The sequence below is a fragment of the Arvicola amphibius genome, chromosome 2, assembly GCF_903992535.2.
Source record: "Arvicola amphibius chromosome 2, mArvAmp1.2, whole genome shotgun sequence".
In the NCBI taxonomy this organism is placed as follows: domain Eukaryota; kingdom Metazoa; phylum Chordata; class Mammalia; order Rodentia; family Cricetidae; genus Arvicola; species Arvicola amphibius.
In genome coordinates, this window is record NC_052048.2 from 63,552,578 (window position 1) to 63,569,153 (window position 16,576).

Here is a 16,576-nt window from a genome sequence, read left to right on the forward strand (position 1 = left end):
GTAAGTATGAGGACACACCTAGTGTCCATGGGCTTAATGGTGAGCTTGCAGAGGTCATCGGCAGAGAAAGGCAAGACAGGCCCAGTGAACTCTTGTCCTTCTGCCCTTCACTTTGTCTATTTGTCCTTCCCCCTTGACACATTTCCACCATCCTGGAGAAGTTTGATTTGCGTTTCCAACACTCTCCCCAGCCAACACCTAGGCCTGCCTCTACTTTATGTCCCATGAACTCCCCAACCATCCACTCTAGCACTCTGCTGGCGTAAATGGCCGTCACCAACCACTGTCCCAGTTCCCCTTGCAGCCACACCCATCCACTCCCTCCCTGAGCTAATCTGTTTCTCCACCTGCTGCAGGAATGCCCTCCTTTTCTCCCTAACCCCGGCCCATGTCTCCATTTTGGGTCCCTCGGCTCCTCTTCTTCTGGTCCATCCACACCTCATGTCTGTTCTACCCAGCTCAATTCCAGACCAGACAGACGGTGGTGTCCAGTCACGCTTGATCAATGCAGCTCCCGCAGCATCCCTGCCATCTGCCTGACCCAAGTCTGCTCTCTGGGAAGAGCATGGACATTAGGTGGCTTCTGTGAATATCTAAGAAGGTCTTCCATGCTGTGGCCAGGAGGGCTCTGTCACCACCCCCCATCAGGCAGGATAGTGTCTCCTGTGCTGACTTGTGGTTTCTCCTACATTGCTCCTGGTGTCCCTGAGCGAGCAGTCACGACTTTTGCTGACCTGTGCTGTTCTTCCCATCTGGGAAGTTGGTGAGTACCCTGTGGACACCTGATCCAGGTTGAAGGCCCATGCGTGTTGCCTGGGCTAGGTGCAGAAAAGAACACGGGTTCTTTTGCCGAGAACACCCCCACTGTCCTCTGGGTACCTTTTTCTACTCTGCCTGTCTTGCTGATGTCCACTCCAATTTTCAGAAACCAAAAGACGTCGTTCCTCCTGTCCCCTCCTCCATCAAATGAACACATACGGCAAATCTTAAAAGTCTTAACCTGGCTGATTCTGAATTAAACCCTCAGCAACTCTTCTTGCCAACCAAGTGCAGTAGTTGTGTGCCGGGGTGGGGAGGGGTGCATGAACAGGTAAGGTGGGAGTTAGGAGAGGTTCCCATCTCAGCACTAGTGGTTGTGGGACAGAAAGGGTGGGCCCTTCCTCTGAAGATCCTACCATGCTTGGCTGGGAGGTGGGGTGGGGGATGGGTCCTCGAAGATCACAGCAGAATGTCCTGTTAAGAAGATAAAGGACTAGAAAGACCGGAAACCTGCCAATCTTCCTAGGCAGTCCTGCTGGGGCGGGGCGGGGAGCCCCCTCCATCCCCCCATGTTGTGCCTCTCCCGCAGACGGTAAATATTGGTGTTGTGACTTCATTAATAAAGGCTTCTGTGAGCCTGAAAAACATGGAATCAGGATGAACTATTTTCTGAGCTGCGGGCTTGCCAGGTTTGCTAATTTGGGAGTTTTTGGGCCCTCTCCAGGGAACAAACCGAAGTCTCTCCCGAAGAGACGAAAGAGACGCAGATGCAGCCGAACAGGGAGAAGACAGGACTGCGGGCTCCTTCGTTCCCTGCAGCTCCTGCCCAGAGAGGGAGGCCTGCAAAGGGCCAGAGAGTGGACACTGGCCCCTCCCCTGCATCCATGCCTGGTGAACAGCTGCACCAGGCCTCCCTAGGCAAGCCTGCTCGGCCACTTCTCATCAGTGGTTTGCTGCCCTCCAGAGCCTCACCGAATGACGGCCTGAGTCTTCTGAGCTGCTAAGAGCATAGAGTCAGCCACACAAGCCTCAAGGGTAGCAAGCAGGAGTCCTTAACCCTTCGGCCCAACCCGTGTCCTTCCTCTCAGGGAGCAGTCACGCTGCTTCCTCTTGTCCACAGAACTTTCCCAGATTGGTCTCTTCATGGTGCCTGCTGTCTTTACTAACTTCTCCTCACAGGTGCTGTGGTTGCTTCCCACAGGGCATCAAGCCTTCTTTGACTGGAGAGCTAGGCTCTGCCTGAGAGGAGCCAGCTTGCCCACAGGCCTTTCTGGGACCCTGCTCCAGGGCAGTCCCACAGTGGGAGGGGATGGGGGCAGCAGGCTTAGCGGTGCAGGCCCAGCCAGCTTTCCTGTCAGACGCGCTGCCAAGGCGGAGCCAGACATCGGGAACAGGTTTAACCAATTACCCGAGCGCCCCATCTGCTGTCTGGGGTTCGTGTGAGGGTGAGTGCATGTGAGGGTGTTTGGAGTGTCTGGGAGGGCTGTGGGCGTGCGCGAGAGTGTGACTGTGTGGGTGGGTGTGGGTGTGTGGCTGTGCATGTGTGCTGTGCACGTGCGCGGAGTGTGGCTGCACATCCTGGCCATGCCCCCTCATTTGTCCAAGACTGAAGCTAGCAGCTTCTAGTCTTCCTGCCCACCCCAAAACCTTGGGGTCTCAGTGGTTAACCTACCTAGCGCTTCAGCTTCTTGTCAGAAGCTCTCCTCATGCCTGGGAAGAGCATTTTCAAGTCACATGTTCAGATGCCCTTTGCTGGCTCCTCCTGCTGACTTGTTCACTCTCTCATCCACATTAGTGTGGGACCCCACATGACCCTCCCAGCTCTTCCCCCATTATCTCTCGGATATGCCCCTGTCCTGCTGTCTTTGGTGGTACCAAGCTAGTAAGTCTTCTCAGACCACTCCTGCACCTACATGTTGAGCCATGAGGACACCAGATGATGGTGCATGGGTGACACCCTCTGCATGTTCTCCGTGCAACCCCTATTCTCTTTGCTAAATCCATTCTTCCTCCCTAAAGAGAGGCCTTAGACTGTCACCCTTCTCCCAGAGCCTCTTCCTGGCTACTGTCAGCAGAAAATCCTTCCTCCCTCCCTCCCTTCCTTCCTTCCTTCCTTCCTCCCTCCTTCCCTCCCTCCCTCCCTCCTTCCTTCCTTTCTTCCTTCCCTCCTTCCTTCTTTCTTCCCTCCCCCTCCCTCCCTTTTGAGACAGGGTATCATGTATTTCAGGCTGGCTTCATATTTAATAAAAACAGAGAATGAACTTGAACTTCTGATCCTCCTGCCTTCATCTCCTGAGCACTGGGATTACCTGGGTGTCCCACCATGCTCAGCTTAAGTGATCCTGGAGCTTGTACCAGGGCTTTATGAATGCCAGGCAACAGTGCACCTACATCCCCGATTTCATGACTTCCATCTTCAAGGAGAAAAATGAACCTGGAAGGCATGCCTTTGCATCACTTAGAGGAAGGAAGTTTAGGCTGGGAAACTGAGGGGAACTGACAAAAATGAACAATTAACAAATCTGGAAAGCAGTCCTTATAAGATGGGGAGCCTGAATAGTATAGCCCTTAGTAACAAGGAGAAGGCTGGGTAGGCCTTAGGCCTTAGGGCAGGAGCAGTGACCAGCAGAACCTGGAGCTATGACCCAGGACAGAAAGAAATTTGCAGAAATTGGAGGTCCAGGAAGAATACAGCCCCTCAGTCTTGTTTGGCCAATCCTATCTTCCTGCTCACGACTCCATTGGTGGAAGTTAGGCTACAAGGTCTCCCATGAGTCCACCTCTCGTGGTGCATGTGCCTTTGACAGGGCCTTACCCTTGACTCTCCATCCTCCATGGATACTTCTGTACCAATTCCTGCTCTCCACCTGCCTCCTGTAATCTCCTGGATCCCCTGAAAGTCTCAAGAGCTCTCTGAAGTGGGATCCTGTCTATATGTCCCTCAGGACACACTCCTCGGTTTCTGGTCTTTCTCTTGCCTTAATTTCTTTTCACCTCTGCATGAGTCTCCCTTCTATGCCCTGTGTCGGGCTGACATGACATATAACCATATCTCTCTGCCAGCTTACAACCAAAGCTGAAGAATTACTTCCGATCAGGGGGCTAGGGAGATGGCTCACTTCATAAAGTGCTTCCCATGCAAACACGTAGACCTGAGTTTGATCCTCATGTAAAAATAAACAAACAACACCCCCCCCCCCTGTGCACGCCATCATGATCCCAGTGCTGGGGAGACAGAGACAGGAGGAGTCTTTGAAGCTTGTTAGCCAGGCAGCTTTTCCAAATAGGTAGCTTTTCGGTTCAGTAAAAGACCCTGACTCAATAAATAAGATGGACAGCTGGAGAGAGGGAGAGATGAGATGGCTCAGCAGTTGAGGGTGTACACTGTCTTTGCTGAGGACCTGCGCTTACTTCCTAGAGCCCATGTTGGGTGGCTGACAACTGCCTATAACTCTATCTCTAGGGAATCTGATGCCTCTGGCCTCTGAGGGCACCTAAACACAGACACACAGACACACACACACAAAATTATCTCCACAGGTTATGAGCCAGAGGCTTACTGACTTCCCAGCCCTCAAAGCTTGTGCTTGCCCTGACCTCACTCTGACCATTCAGCTCTCCTTGGCTGAGCTTTCTTGGCAGCTTCTGGTCCCTCCACAGAGGTGGGCTTCCACGGGGCTTTACCCTAAGCCTTCTCTTCTTGCTAGCCTACTGTACTCCTGGGCACAGTCAATAAGTAAATCCTGTGCATGTCTTTGCTTTTGAGATTGGGCCTCAAATGGTCTGGTGAGAATGACTGACCTTGCTCTCCCGATTCTCCATCCGCTACTTCCTAAGTGCTGGGATGACAGCGGGCAGGTACCACCTTAGCTGTATGCACGCTTATATATCCAGCCCTTGGCTGTCTTCCAGAAACACGTAAGAACGTCTGAGATGCAAGGGCTGCCTCTCTTGCAGATTTAGCCTTCTCTCTCTCTTTGTAGGCTTAGAAATATAGCATCCTTTCTCCCCAGTCTCCCAAACAGGGCAGAGGGTCGTCTGGCTCCCTGCTGCCACACCCTCCCCAGTGACTTTACTGCTCTCTACCTTTGTCTCTACCATCCCAGCCCAAGCCCTGGCTTCCCAACCTCCCATGACCAAGCAGTGTGCCCTACCTGTCTCTCAGCAGCTGTGCTGTGTCCACTTTCCCCTCCATGCTGCTTTCAGGTGAAGCCATTCTCTCCACAAGGTCTCAGTGGCCTTGCTCGCCTCCTCAGGATCTTGCCTCTGTTCTGGAAATACACTGGATTTCATACGGCTCATTCTTGGAGTGGCCAGAGCCTTCTGTGCCAGCTCTGCCTCTCCCATACTTGCACAGGAAGGGGAAGAGAGCGATGTCGGGTGGCCTGGGACTGATAGCATCCCCTCCGTCTTCACTAGGGGTGCATGGACTCTCCCACGGGAGAATCGGTTGCCTACCAGTCTGTTCATCATCTCCTCTTTTCCCATCTGTTATTTTTTCCTTCTCTCCACCTCTCCCAGAGCTTTGCATTGAGGCCCAGGTCTTTGAACTGACTGAAGAGGCATCTTCTGACCTTAGAAAAGGCTGACAGCAGTTGCCTGGAGGTGGAGGTGGAGGTGTGGGGGGACAGTTCTTGGCCATTGCCACTGGGGATACCTGGTACTACAGAAAAAGGTAGGAAAAGGACTTGGGGGAAGCATGAGACATTCCCATCTGAGGGCTTACTAGTGCCTAGATGAGACGGCAGCAACTGGGGGTGGGGGCAGGAGGTGTCGAAGGAGGTCCTGTTCTGAATATAACTCAGGATCCTCAGGCCTCAGGAAAGGGTCACTCATCATTGTTCTCACACCCTTCCCCCTGCCCCAGTATGCTGACTCTCCTGGTCTGTGACTGAGTGGGAGGAAGACCAGATCCAGGCCAGTCCACTGGGATGGAGAGGAGAGGCTGCATTCTTCAAGTGTTAATGATCTCAGATCTGGGCAGGAGCTGAGTCCCCATCTAGCTAAAAACAACAAACAGTTCCCAGGAGGGGTTTGTGTGGGTCCTGAGAGTCAAGGATTTCCGCCCCAGAGGCCAGTAGCCTCCTGACCTCAAAGTATCACTTTGAATAAAGACCCCATCCTCTCCCTCTTTAGCCCTTTCAGTGAGGCTCAGGGCCCAAGTCTCCTCCTCATAACACCGGATGATTAGGAGGCAGGAGAGAAGGATCTGGTACATTTCCCGCTGGTCTCTCTACTCTTCCAACAAGCCAGTGGGTGACCCTATTTTTGTCATTTGGTAGATAAGTACACCAAGTCTCAGTTCAGAAGAACCTGCACCAGAGGCTGGGGAGATGGTTCAGTTGGAAAAATGATGAAACCAACTTTTAAAAAGCCAGGGGGCTAGGTGTGGTGGTATGTGCCTTTAATCTCAGGCTTGGGAGGCAGGTAGGTCTCTGAGTTGGAGGCCAGCCTGAGTTCCAGGATAGCCAGGGCTATGTAGAGAGACCCTGTCTCAAAAAAATCCAACTAATAATAATAAAAACAATAATGATGATGGTGGTGATTATGATGATGAAGCCAGGTGTGCTGAGCTGTGCTTGTAATCCCAGGAGTAAAAAGGTAGAGAGAGGCAGATCCTGGGGTTCGCTCACTGGCCAGATTAGGCAACTTGGCGAGCCTCAGTTCAGTGAGAGACCTTAAAATCAAGGTGAATGGCTCCCGAGGAATGACCTCTGGTCTCTATACACATGTGCACACAGATGTGCACCCAAATACTCACACACCTGTGTACACACATAAGAAGAAGTGCCTGCAACAGCCACTGGCTGCGCTGAGGTTGAGCCAGCACCTGCCTACCACATGCTTTCTGCCCACCTCAGCTTCTCTCTTCAGGGCTGGAAGATGCTCAGTGATCCCAAAGAAGCAGGCAGGCCTCCTCCTGGAGACTTCTAGGGGGCAGTCAGCTCCATCAGGAGGTAACAGCCCCGATTCTGGGGCGTCCTAATTAGGGTCATTATTGTGATGAAATCATGGCCAAAAGCAAACTGGGAAGAAAGGATTTACTTCACTTATTCTCCCATATAACAGATCCATCACTAAGAGAAGCCAGGACAGGAACTCCAACAGTACAGGAGCCTAGAGGCAGGAACTGATGCAGATGTCACGGAGGGATGCTGCTTACCAGCTTGCTCCTCATGGCTTGTTCAGTCTGCTTTCTTATAGTACCCGGGACCACCAGCCTAGGGACGGCAACACCCACAATGGACTGGGCCCTCCTGTAGCAATCACCAATTAAGAAAACACCCTACAACCCAATCTTATGGGGACATTGTCTCAATTAATGTCTCTTCCTCTCATCACTATAACTGTCAAGCTGTAACATAAGAGGTAGCCAACACATGGGGACAGGGGCAGAGGTCCAGGGCTACAGTCGTACACACAGAAAACACACCTGCACTTGGCACAGATCCCTCACAGGTCTCCGGGCCTTAGGCAGGCCAGGGCGGTCCCGTTTCCTTCACCCCCAGTTTCCTGGGTCCACACAGCACAAGAATCTACCGAAATACCAAATGTGTTCAGTTTCTTAAGGTAAGTCTCCTCAGTAGCCATTCGGCCACTGGGCTTCTTTTGTGATTCCTTCTTTTTCATGTGTGTGGGGGGAGGGCAGAGGCTGGGGGCTCACATCCTATGGTACATGTGTGGCCGACAGGCGACAACTTCCAGGAATCTGTTCTCTCCTACCCTCATAGGTTCTGGGGATTAAACTCCCAGTGGCTCTGGTTTACAGGGCAATCTCTTTTCCTGAGCCAATCGGAGCTGGTCCTCTTTCATGGTCTCTACCCACCAGCTTCCTGTCCAGCTTCCTGTCCTCACGTGTTCCTCATCATCTCCTCTCCCCTTCCCCCTGAGCCTTTCCTGAACTCTGGGCCTGTACCTTCCTTTGGGGGCATTCTCACCAAGTCCCCAGACTGCCTTTACCTGCTCCCTGTGTTCCTTCATCCCCCCTCCACTGTCCTATGATTCACAAAGCCACACCCGTGTGTTTTAAATCCATGTTTATTGCCCACAGCTCATTAGTATGGCATAAATCACGTAAATCGAGAAATTTTCTGAGGTTAAAAAGACAGTCTGAAGTCCGTAGGTATGCTGAGGCACATATGTTGGGGCCTCAGGCATACCTGCCCAAGGCTGGAAGCCTAGCATGGTTCTGCCCACCCCCTACACATACTGGCTCTTCTCCTCCATCCCCTCACCCTTCCCCAGGCCAGAGGCTTCAGACAGACGATGTCCACAGTCAGGACGTGAGACAGAGTGAAGATGGGTCCCGGTTTGGTGGCCATCATGGCATCATGGACTTTTGGTTCCTGCACTCTCAAATTGCTTTCCAGAGATGGAAGAGCAACCTTGGAGCCTTAGGGAATGTTTAAAGTAACCAGAGGAGAGGTGGTCAGGAATGTGAGGGCTGGAGAGCCTGTTGGAGATATACCCTGACTGTTGGCAAAACAAAATCCATAGAGAGTTCATCTGTGCGCCTTTTCCCCTTGGCTTGTTTCCTGTAGCCTCAGCAGATAGGGGCATATGCAGTCACAGAAAGCTTCCCTCATGGAGTTTATGAAGTCAGAACAGGGTTTAGCAGCAATGCCTCAAGACCCTCAGTCACCATCATGCTGAACTACAAGGGCCTTTTCCCACTGCTCCGAAGGAGCAGCCCCCTCGGCTCACCTGGGCTTGTATTCAGGAGTGTGATAGAAATCCCCTCCACACACAAGGCGAACGGGTGAGGGACGCTGAGGCCGTGCAGTGACAGCTAGTACAAAAAGAGCTGGAGGAGGCCTGGTCTGTGGGGCCTCTGGAGGAGGCGGGGCTAGGTGAGGGCACTTTTGGTCCCAAGACAAACTGTGTAAGGACAAGGCTCCGGGACAAGTGCGGGCAGGGAGAGTTGGGAATGAACTTTTCAAAAGAGGCTCCGGACAGATCTAGTCCCTAGACAAAGTCTGGAGACCATGGTGCCAATGCCCATGGCAGATGTAACTGTAGCTACACCCGCCTTAAGATTCTGGCAGGCAACCTGTGGTCTTGTCCCTTCTGTCCTGTGCCAGCTTTTTACTGCAACCATACATGGTCACCGTCGGTTTGACCCCTCCTGAGTCACCATGGGGTGGCTCCAGGGTCACAATCCAGGGCTCCCATTCTAGTGGTGACCCCACTAGATGAGGGCTGTGTGAAGACCGCGTATCTCCTTTCTGTGAATCTTTTGGACCAGGAGTCACCCCACCCACCCGCACCAGACCCTGCCCCCTATATACAGAGCCATATCTTCTTCTAAGGCCTCCAATGAGATGGGATCAGGAGCCAGCGGCAAAGAGCCCTCTGCGTCTACAGCACGGAGAGGTGGCCTGTGGAGAGGCACCTCACACTTGCCTTGGGCATCCGTACCACCTCCTCCACAGCCAGGGGGTGTTTGGCACAAGTCAAGGTCTTCCAGGATGTGGGATCACACACAGAAGGGCAAATCCTCCTTTGAGGCCAAGTGCTGGCCATTTCCAAAGGGGCCTGGTACATTTTCAGACTGGAATCCACCGCAGAGACATACTTGGAATGTGCAGCATCTGAGTCAATCAGGCAGATAGGAGTCAAAGGCCTGGTGGGAACCCCGATTCGGTCATTTGCTTCCAGGCAGGGGATGGAAGCTCAGAGATGCGGGTGGCTTGCCCACTGCCACAGAGCCCACCGGTGCCAGAGTTGGGGTGATGCTACCTCTCAGGCAGTTGCCAGAGATCTGGCCTTGTACCCTCAAGCAGGAGACTCCCCTCTGCAGGAAGGTGTGGGATGGGACAAACAGGGTCGGTGGCTACAGACTGCACAGCAGTGGGCTCAGCCTTCCTTTCTCCCAGTTTAAAACTTTAGCTACTCTTGGAAAAGAACTTTCCCCAGAGAGCCCAGACAGGCTCCTCTTCCTGTTCATACAGAACAATGTTCCTTCCTGGGGCTTCCTGTCTAGAGCTGGAGAGCTCTCAGGGGCCTGGGCTCACTGATTTTCATTCCACTCTGGTGTGGACAGGAGTTGGCTACATTCAGAGCCCACTGCTCCCGAAATCTTCCAGAGGTCTCTCACACTCCCATAGCAAGTAAGCCAGTTCCTGAGGACCTTGATCATGGCTGCTCCATGCTGTGGGGTGCAGACCACCTCCCCCCTTCTCTAACTCAGGGACCCCTTGAGCCTAGCCATTACACATTTCCCTTCCATCAGTCCAAACCAGATCCCAGGCTCCTCTGGCTCCCTCCACCTGTCCACCTGTCCACCTGCTGCTTCCGGTCAGCTGCAACCAAGGCTCAGACTTGCTTCTAATAAAAAAAAATTAAAAAAAAAAACAACATATAAAAGGATCCTAATTCTACCCTGGGAACACTCTACAGTTCTTCAGCTCAGATGGAACTGTGCTGAGTGGAGTTTGTCCACCCCATGTAAGGCCCAGGGATGCACTTGATTCTTTTTGTGTAGGAAATGTGTCAGAATTGCTCTCCTCTATGTTAAAATATGAATGGTTAGTCTCCCTGCTGCTGGAGGGTGACTGCCTCCCAGGCAGCCCCTCCCTGCAGAGACAGCTCATGAGACTTCTTCCCCGCCCCAAACATCCGGCCTGGACAGTGTTCAGTTTCCAGGCCGGCTGATCTTCACTCATAGCCCCTTATTGTACACGACTGTCCGGCTGCTTGTAGCCCGGGCTATCTCAGGCTCCAGCTGGGAGGTTTCAATCTGAGGAGAGAAAAAGAAGAGTGAAGAGGTGGGGGGGGGGGGCAGGAAGAGAAGTACAATGGATCTAAGGACTGCCCTGGTACCCATATCTGTCCCTGATCATGTTCCCCCAGCCAGTGCCCACAGGTCCTAGTGAGGGAGGTATGCATGCTGCCTCTTACATCACACCCTCCCAGCTGCTCAGGGATAGTTTTTTTTTTTTTTTCTTGTCTAGATTCTGGGTGTCCCTCATTGCAAATGCCTTTGTTCCCCATACTGCCAGCACATATGAAACCCCCTCCTCTATCTGCCCCCAAGCCTCTCCACCGACAGCACCCATTTCACTGCTCTCCTGGAGTGGAGGTCTCTCTCTCTCTCTCTCTCTCTCTCTCTCTCTCTCTCTCTCTCTCTCTCTCTCTCTCTCTCTCACACGCACGCACGCACGCACGCACCAACTCAAAATTCAGGGACCATTACTTCAGCTCCTTCCAGACACAAGGATGCTTCTAGCCCTGATTGGTAGAAGCCCTGCGTTAGAGGTCTCTGCCCATGTATCTGCCCTTCAACTTGACTACCTCACAGAGATCCTCAAAACCCACTGTCCCTGACTTCAGCCCGACCCTTGTGGCAGCTTCCCCCAGGCCCAGTGCCTGCTCAAGTCCACTTCCCCACATCCCATTCTACGGAGGCTACGCTCCATCTTCTCAGTCACCTCAGCAGCTCACCTGAAGCTTCTCCCACCTGAGCTGCTGAGCCTGCTGGCTTAAGTGACTTACTCCTCAGCTTACACTAGTGTGGAGCGGCTCTCAGCCTCCCATAATCAAACCCATAGCCTACCAGGGTCCACACTCTTGCCCCCTCAGAAGGCAGAAATACGCCCGGCTCCACCTTCCTTCTGCCTCTGCACAGCCTTCTCCTAGATGTCTGTCTCTCCCAACTGTCTGTCCACTGACTTCTCCCCATGTGTGTCTAATGCCATAGGAACCTTGCATCTGAGGAAACTCCTTTTGCACCATGGCAGACTTGCCTGAGGCCTGGTATTTCTTCTTCCCAGCAACCACACTGCTTTAAATTGTCCATTCTGGTCAAGTCCACCTGTCCACTCCCACTGGTCAGCCCACAGCAAATCTGGCTCCTGCTCCCATTCTCCTCTTAGAAAGCTCTTTCTGCAAGGTCACTGTCACCCTCATTCCACACCTACTGGACACTTCTTGTAGTACTTCAGGCTTGGTCTGGCAGGGCCCTGGTGGCCATCATGTCTGAAGGGAGTCCAGTTGTGGTTCTCCCTGGAGCCACAGGCCAACAGCTGACTGCTGGCTTGACAGAGATGATGGATGCTTTATGGATCCATAAACTCAACCATTCTGAAAAGGAACTGAGTCTGCTATTTCCCACTGTCCTAGACCCAGCTCCATGTTATGGGCAATAACACCCTTATCAAATGGCTGTCCAACCAAAGACCCTGGGTTTTTTCCCTTTCCCTTCCCTTCCCTTCCCTTCCCTTCCCTTCCCTTCCCTTCCCTTCCCTTCCCTTCTTCTTTTCCCTCCCCTCCTCCCTCCCCTCCCCCTCCTCTCCTTCCCTTGAGATCTATCCACTTCAGCCTACTGCCTTCTGAATCTCAGGTCTGATTGCCCCTATCCTCACTAAAAAATGGTCCAGTGGCCTGAAACCATGCCCTCGGTCCCCACCGACATATGTACTTCTTTGGGCTCATTAGACAAACGGGGCTGTTCCCAGCCTCACCCCAAGTCTGCCTGGGTTGCCTGTCTGTTAGAGGCATCCTCCCACCCCCATTCTCATTCCCACTGTTTTTCTGCCTTCACTCAGTTTTATAGGCCTCGCGCTGTACACCATTGCTCATCTAGGCTGGGTAGGACAACCTTTCTGGCTCAAGACCCCTGCGCTTCTTATATCCAAGTGACATCACAGCGCTGGGGGGCTGACTGCTCATTCACCCTCTGCCTTTCTATGTCAGATCACAAGAGCCCCACTAAAGCAGACCTGTGGATCTTGTTCACTCTGAATTGTTAAGGCCTAGCACAGTTCTAGACTCTCTCTGGTTGAATTAATGGGTGGGAAGAAAATGGGCAGCAAACTCCTGGAGACTAGATCCTTCTAGAAACCACAGAGGCCCAGATGTTGGCTTTCAGCTTCACATTGAGCCATAAGGGATAGCATGAGGTGAACCAATGAGGGAGGTGTTCTGTTAGGTTGGCATGTGACCCAGGTTGGCATGTGACCCAGGCAAGATCATACCAGGCCTTTATGTTGTAGTTCAGTTGAACATGATCCTAGGTACATGCCATGTAAAGTCATAGAAGCCTTGGGATATGGCCAGAGGGCAGCACAAACCAGGGAGATTTCGGGGAGTTCAGCCAGGGCATTGTAGGTCAAGGTCCAGGCAAGGAGTTTGGTAAGGACTGGAGCTGGTGGGCATGGGTGGGAGCCTGGAGAAGGGGCACCTATCCTCTGTACTCCCAGATACCCTAACACTCTGGCTACTTGAGATGGCCAAAGAGACAAGAGCTGGGCTCAGGACCCAGGACCCCTCTCCGGAAACCGCCTTCTCCTGCCCCACCCCTCTACCCTGAGTCCCCTCCACCCCACCAGCTCCCCTCGTCCCCATGCTGCCACTGACACAATGCACAGCGCCCACGCTTAAAAATCTAAATGCTTTTGAAAATGTTTAACCTAGTTAGACAAATTAGCAAAAATTTGTGCAAAACAATTTAGGTATTTAAAATATTCAATGTTTTTAAAAAACTGGAAAACTGTTCTTAGCTTTCAGCTGCAAAAACCAACAAAATATAACATCCCAGCAATCTTACCATGAGGTGTAACATAACCCTTCGGGAAAGCTGTTAAACAGCTACCGAGGCATCCTGGGAAATAGCACTTCATTTATTCAAATGCACATATGTCAGGCTTTTGCACCATATGTCATTCCAAGCTATTTACAGTAATAATTAAATCTTAATCAACGTTTAACCTCTGTAAAATGTTTGAAGAATCCTAATCACCCTTCAGACTGCACTAATGAAGGAGAAATATATAAACATAAAAGGAAAATGATGCATAGATACCACACTGGAAAGAACAGTAATTGCAAAATTGTATTTCTTTTAAATATAATCAGTAAATGATGTAAAGTAAGCCAAGGAGTATTTTAAGTTAAGACATCTTGGATGTCAGAGGTGTGAGCAGCTAATTTTGTTCTGCTACCCATAACAGATGTAGCATATTTTATTTTAGTGCCATTATTAGCAGCTCCCCATGCAGCTTTCACTGAAGCACTGAGGCCCACATTAAAATCCTAGAGGCTGCTCACCACCGAGGTGGAGGACCGAGGCCCAGGGCCACGGCCTACAGGGCCCGCTTCCCACAGAACGCAGCACCCCCCCCCCCACACACACAAAACTGAGGCCTCTCCATCATTGAACCCAGGCGTCCCTGGGCCCCCACTGAGCTGAGGGCAGCAGGTAGAATGGAAACAAGTGTGAGGAGAAGCAGGCAGTGCAAGCCTCCTGGGGGAGGTGGCCCAGGCATTCGAGATTAGGGTCTTGGGGACAGAGCCGCGATTCCTGCTCATTTTCATTCAGTGTGTGTACATGTTCACATTAGTCAACTCCACACGCGCATGCTGGGTGAACGGTGACGGACAGGGCCAGCCCACTGCCCTGGAGAAGCTGGAAGTCTAAGGGAGGAGTCAGAAAGTGAAAGCAGACGGGTTCCTGAGAGACAAGCAAAGTACCATGGAAACTGGGGAGGGCCTTGGGGTTACCATGTGTGATGAAGGAACAAGGAAGGGAGGCTTCTCAGAGGAGGTGGGCCTGGAGGAGACTGGAGGATCTGGATAAGAGAAGGTAGGCAATACTTGCTCAATTAAGGGGAAGAAACCAGCTGGCCAGTCAGCATGCGTTGTGGAAAGGAAGAAGAGCAGGGGTGGTCACGGGGACATACAGATGTCAGCCTAGGACAGGCAAGACATCTTAGACTACCTAGGGGTGTCAGTCATTATCTAAGAGAATCGGGGAGCTATGGGACGGTTGTGAGCAGGAATGGGTAACCCAGGTTTCAGAAAGGCCTCTCTGGCCATGGCAGGGTGGGGGGAGAGGGAGGGAGAGCGAGGGGGCAAGGGAGCCTCCCAGAGGAGCAGCTATTGGAGCCAGAAAGTTCTTTGGTCCAGCCTTCTGATGCTGTCCACGGAGGCAGGAGGAAGAGTGTGCCAAGGAGCCTTTCTGAAGATGACATCTACAGAGTTGATGACCAATTACATGTGGGGGTGAGAGGGAGGTGTCGAGGATGACTAGGTTGGGCGTTGGATGACTCCTAATTCTAGCTCGGGAGCTGAGGTGGTGGTGGTGGTGGTGATACCATTCTCAGAGGCAAGGAATTTGGGAAGGGGGTGGGCTGGCCATGCAGAGGCTGGGGTGCCTGTGGGTCTCCTAGGTGAACCGGCCTGAGTGGCAGATGGGCCCAGGGTTCTGGGCTCTGGGCAAGAGGGAGCCGGATGTGTGTGCACAGCCAGCGCCTCCAGAGTGGGGGAGCTTGCCCGGGAGAGCAGATGGAGGGGAACAGGCACATTCGAGGGGTGGGGAAGGGAATGAGCCCAGGAAGGCAGCCTTAGGCGGCCAGCCTGAGCAGCTGAACAGTGGCATAGGGTACCCAGACACCTCAAGGCCCTCAGAACCAAGTGAATGATGTCTCACAGTGGTCCCAGTGATGGCCTTGCCCCTAGTAGCTAGATTGCAGAACCGAGACTTCCCAGTGCCAACTCAGTGCTGACCTTGGTTGCATGTAGTCCTACTTCCTTTCTGAGATAAGTCAGCTAGCTACCTGTGAGGACCCCTCTCGTTCTCTGGCCATGGTTAAGTCTGGGGCCAGTGATCTACCATCTCCAGATCTCATGTGTGTGGAGACCACTGAGGGCCTCACCATTGGGCTCAGCTGGGGGAAGCCAGGACAAGGACCCTGGCGCCACCTATGTCAACAGGCCGCCATTTCCTCCTCTTTTCTATAACCAAGAGTACTTAGTAGGTTACCTTTCTGAAATGAAGGCAGGAAGGCAAGGTTCTCCAAAAGAATTCTCCAGGCCCTGCCTGGCAGTGTCCTCTAAACCTGTGGTCTATAGTATGGTTGGACACTACAGGTTTTCCAGTTACCCTCACCAGCTCCAGCCCCTCCCAACTCCCCAGGGCTAAGGACAAGTGCCGTTCCTTCCTTTGAGGACTCCTCTGCTGCTGGGCAGGACTGAGACGTAGGAAGCAATCATTGGCCTTTATATACCACATTGGAAATGGTATAGTGGCCACAGCAGCTGGCAGATGGGGCTGTGGAGGGATGCAGAGATGAAGGCTCAGAGGGGCATAGGTACAGCCAGAGGGACACCAGCATAGAGCCCCAGGGGGTTGGCCTGAGAAGGCTGGGACTTGGCTATATCCACAAGGCAACTCCCCCAGGCTCCCGGGAGATGAGATGGTGCTGAACAGCCCCCGGAAAGAGATCACCCAGCTTCAGGCTGTTGGCTGAGGCAACCAGGAATCTGTGTGTCTAACCTGGTGGGATCCTTCAAGCCCAGGCGGGTAGAGCTGAATGGATGCTCTCATAGAAAAGTGTCTGGAAAAAGGTACCGAGCCTCTGAGAGCAGGAGCTGCAGGGACCATGGACGATGGTGACGGTACTGCTCAGTACGTGCTGGCTGGTGCCTCTTGTCCCAGAACCTGCCATGCCATGAATAAACACTACCAGTAGGCTGGGCCTGCTTGATCAGCCCCATCTCCATCCTGCAGACCAGGTTTAAACCATGAAACCCCTCTAAGGAGACGCCCCCAAGTGCAGAGCACCGTGTCCAGTATCTCCCCCAAATACCCCAAGGCCCAGCTATCTCCAGAGCCCTCTTCCCTATAGCTTTCCTTCATGGCCTGGAAAGGGTTAACCTTGAGTTATTTGCAGCCAGACACCCTGTGTTGGGGTGGGGGCCAGGAGTCAGGAATGCATTGGGGGCACCTCTGCCTCCCAGCCTGGGAGCACACACACCTGCAGCCGGCCCAGTGGATAGTTTACATATTTGAACCTGGAGCTAAGGTGCAGAGACATAA

General features: G+C 52.7%; 1 protein-coding gene across 2 annotated transcripts in view; it reads right to left on the reverse strand.

Annotated features, from left to right (window-relative positions):
• Positions 1-7,781: 7,781 nt before the first annotated feature.
• The window catches only part of Sfxn5 (sideroflexin 5), a 121,572-nt gene continuing 112,777 nt past the window's right edge, over positions 7,782-16,576 (reverse strand). For both annotated transcript variants that reach the window (XM_038318361.2, XM_038318359.2), the window contains one exon: positions 7,782-10,498. In XM_038318361.2, coding sequence (XP_038174289.1) covers positions 10,421-10,498 — 78 coding nt within the window. In that variant the 3' untranslated portion in view covers positions 7,782-10,420. The remainder of the gene's footprint in view (positions 10,499-16,576) is intronic.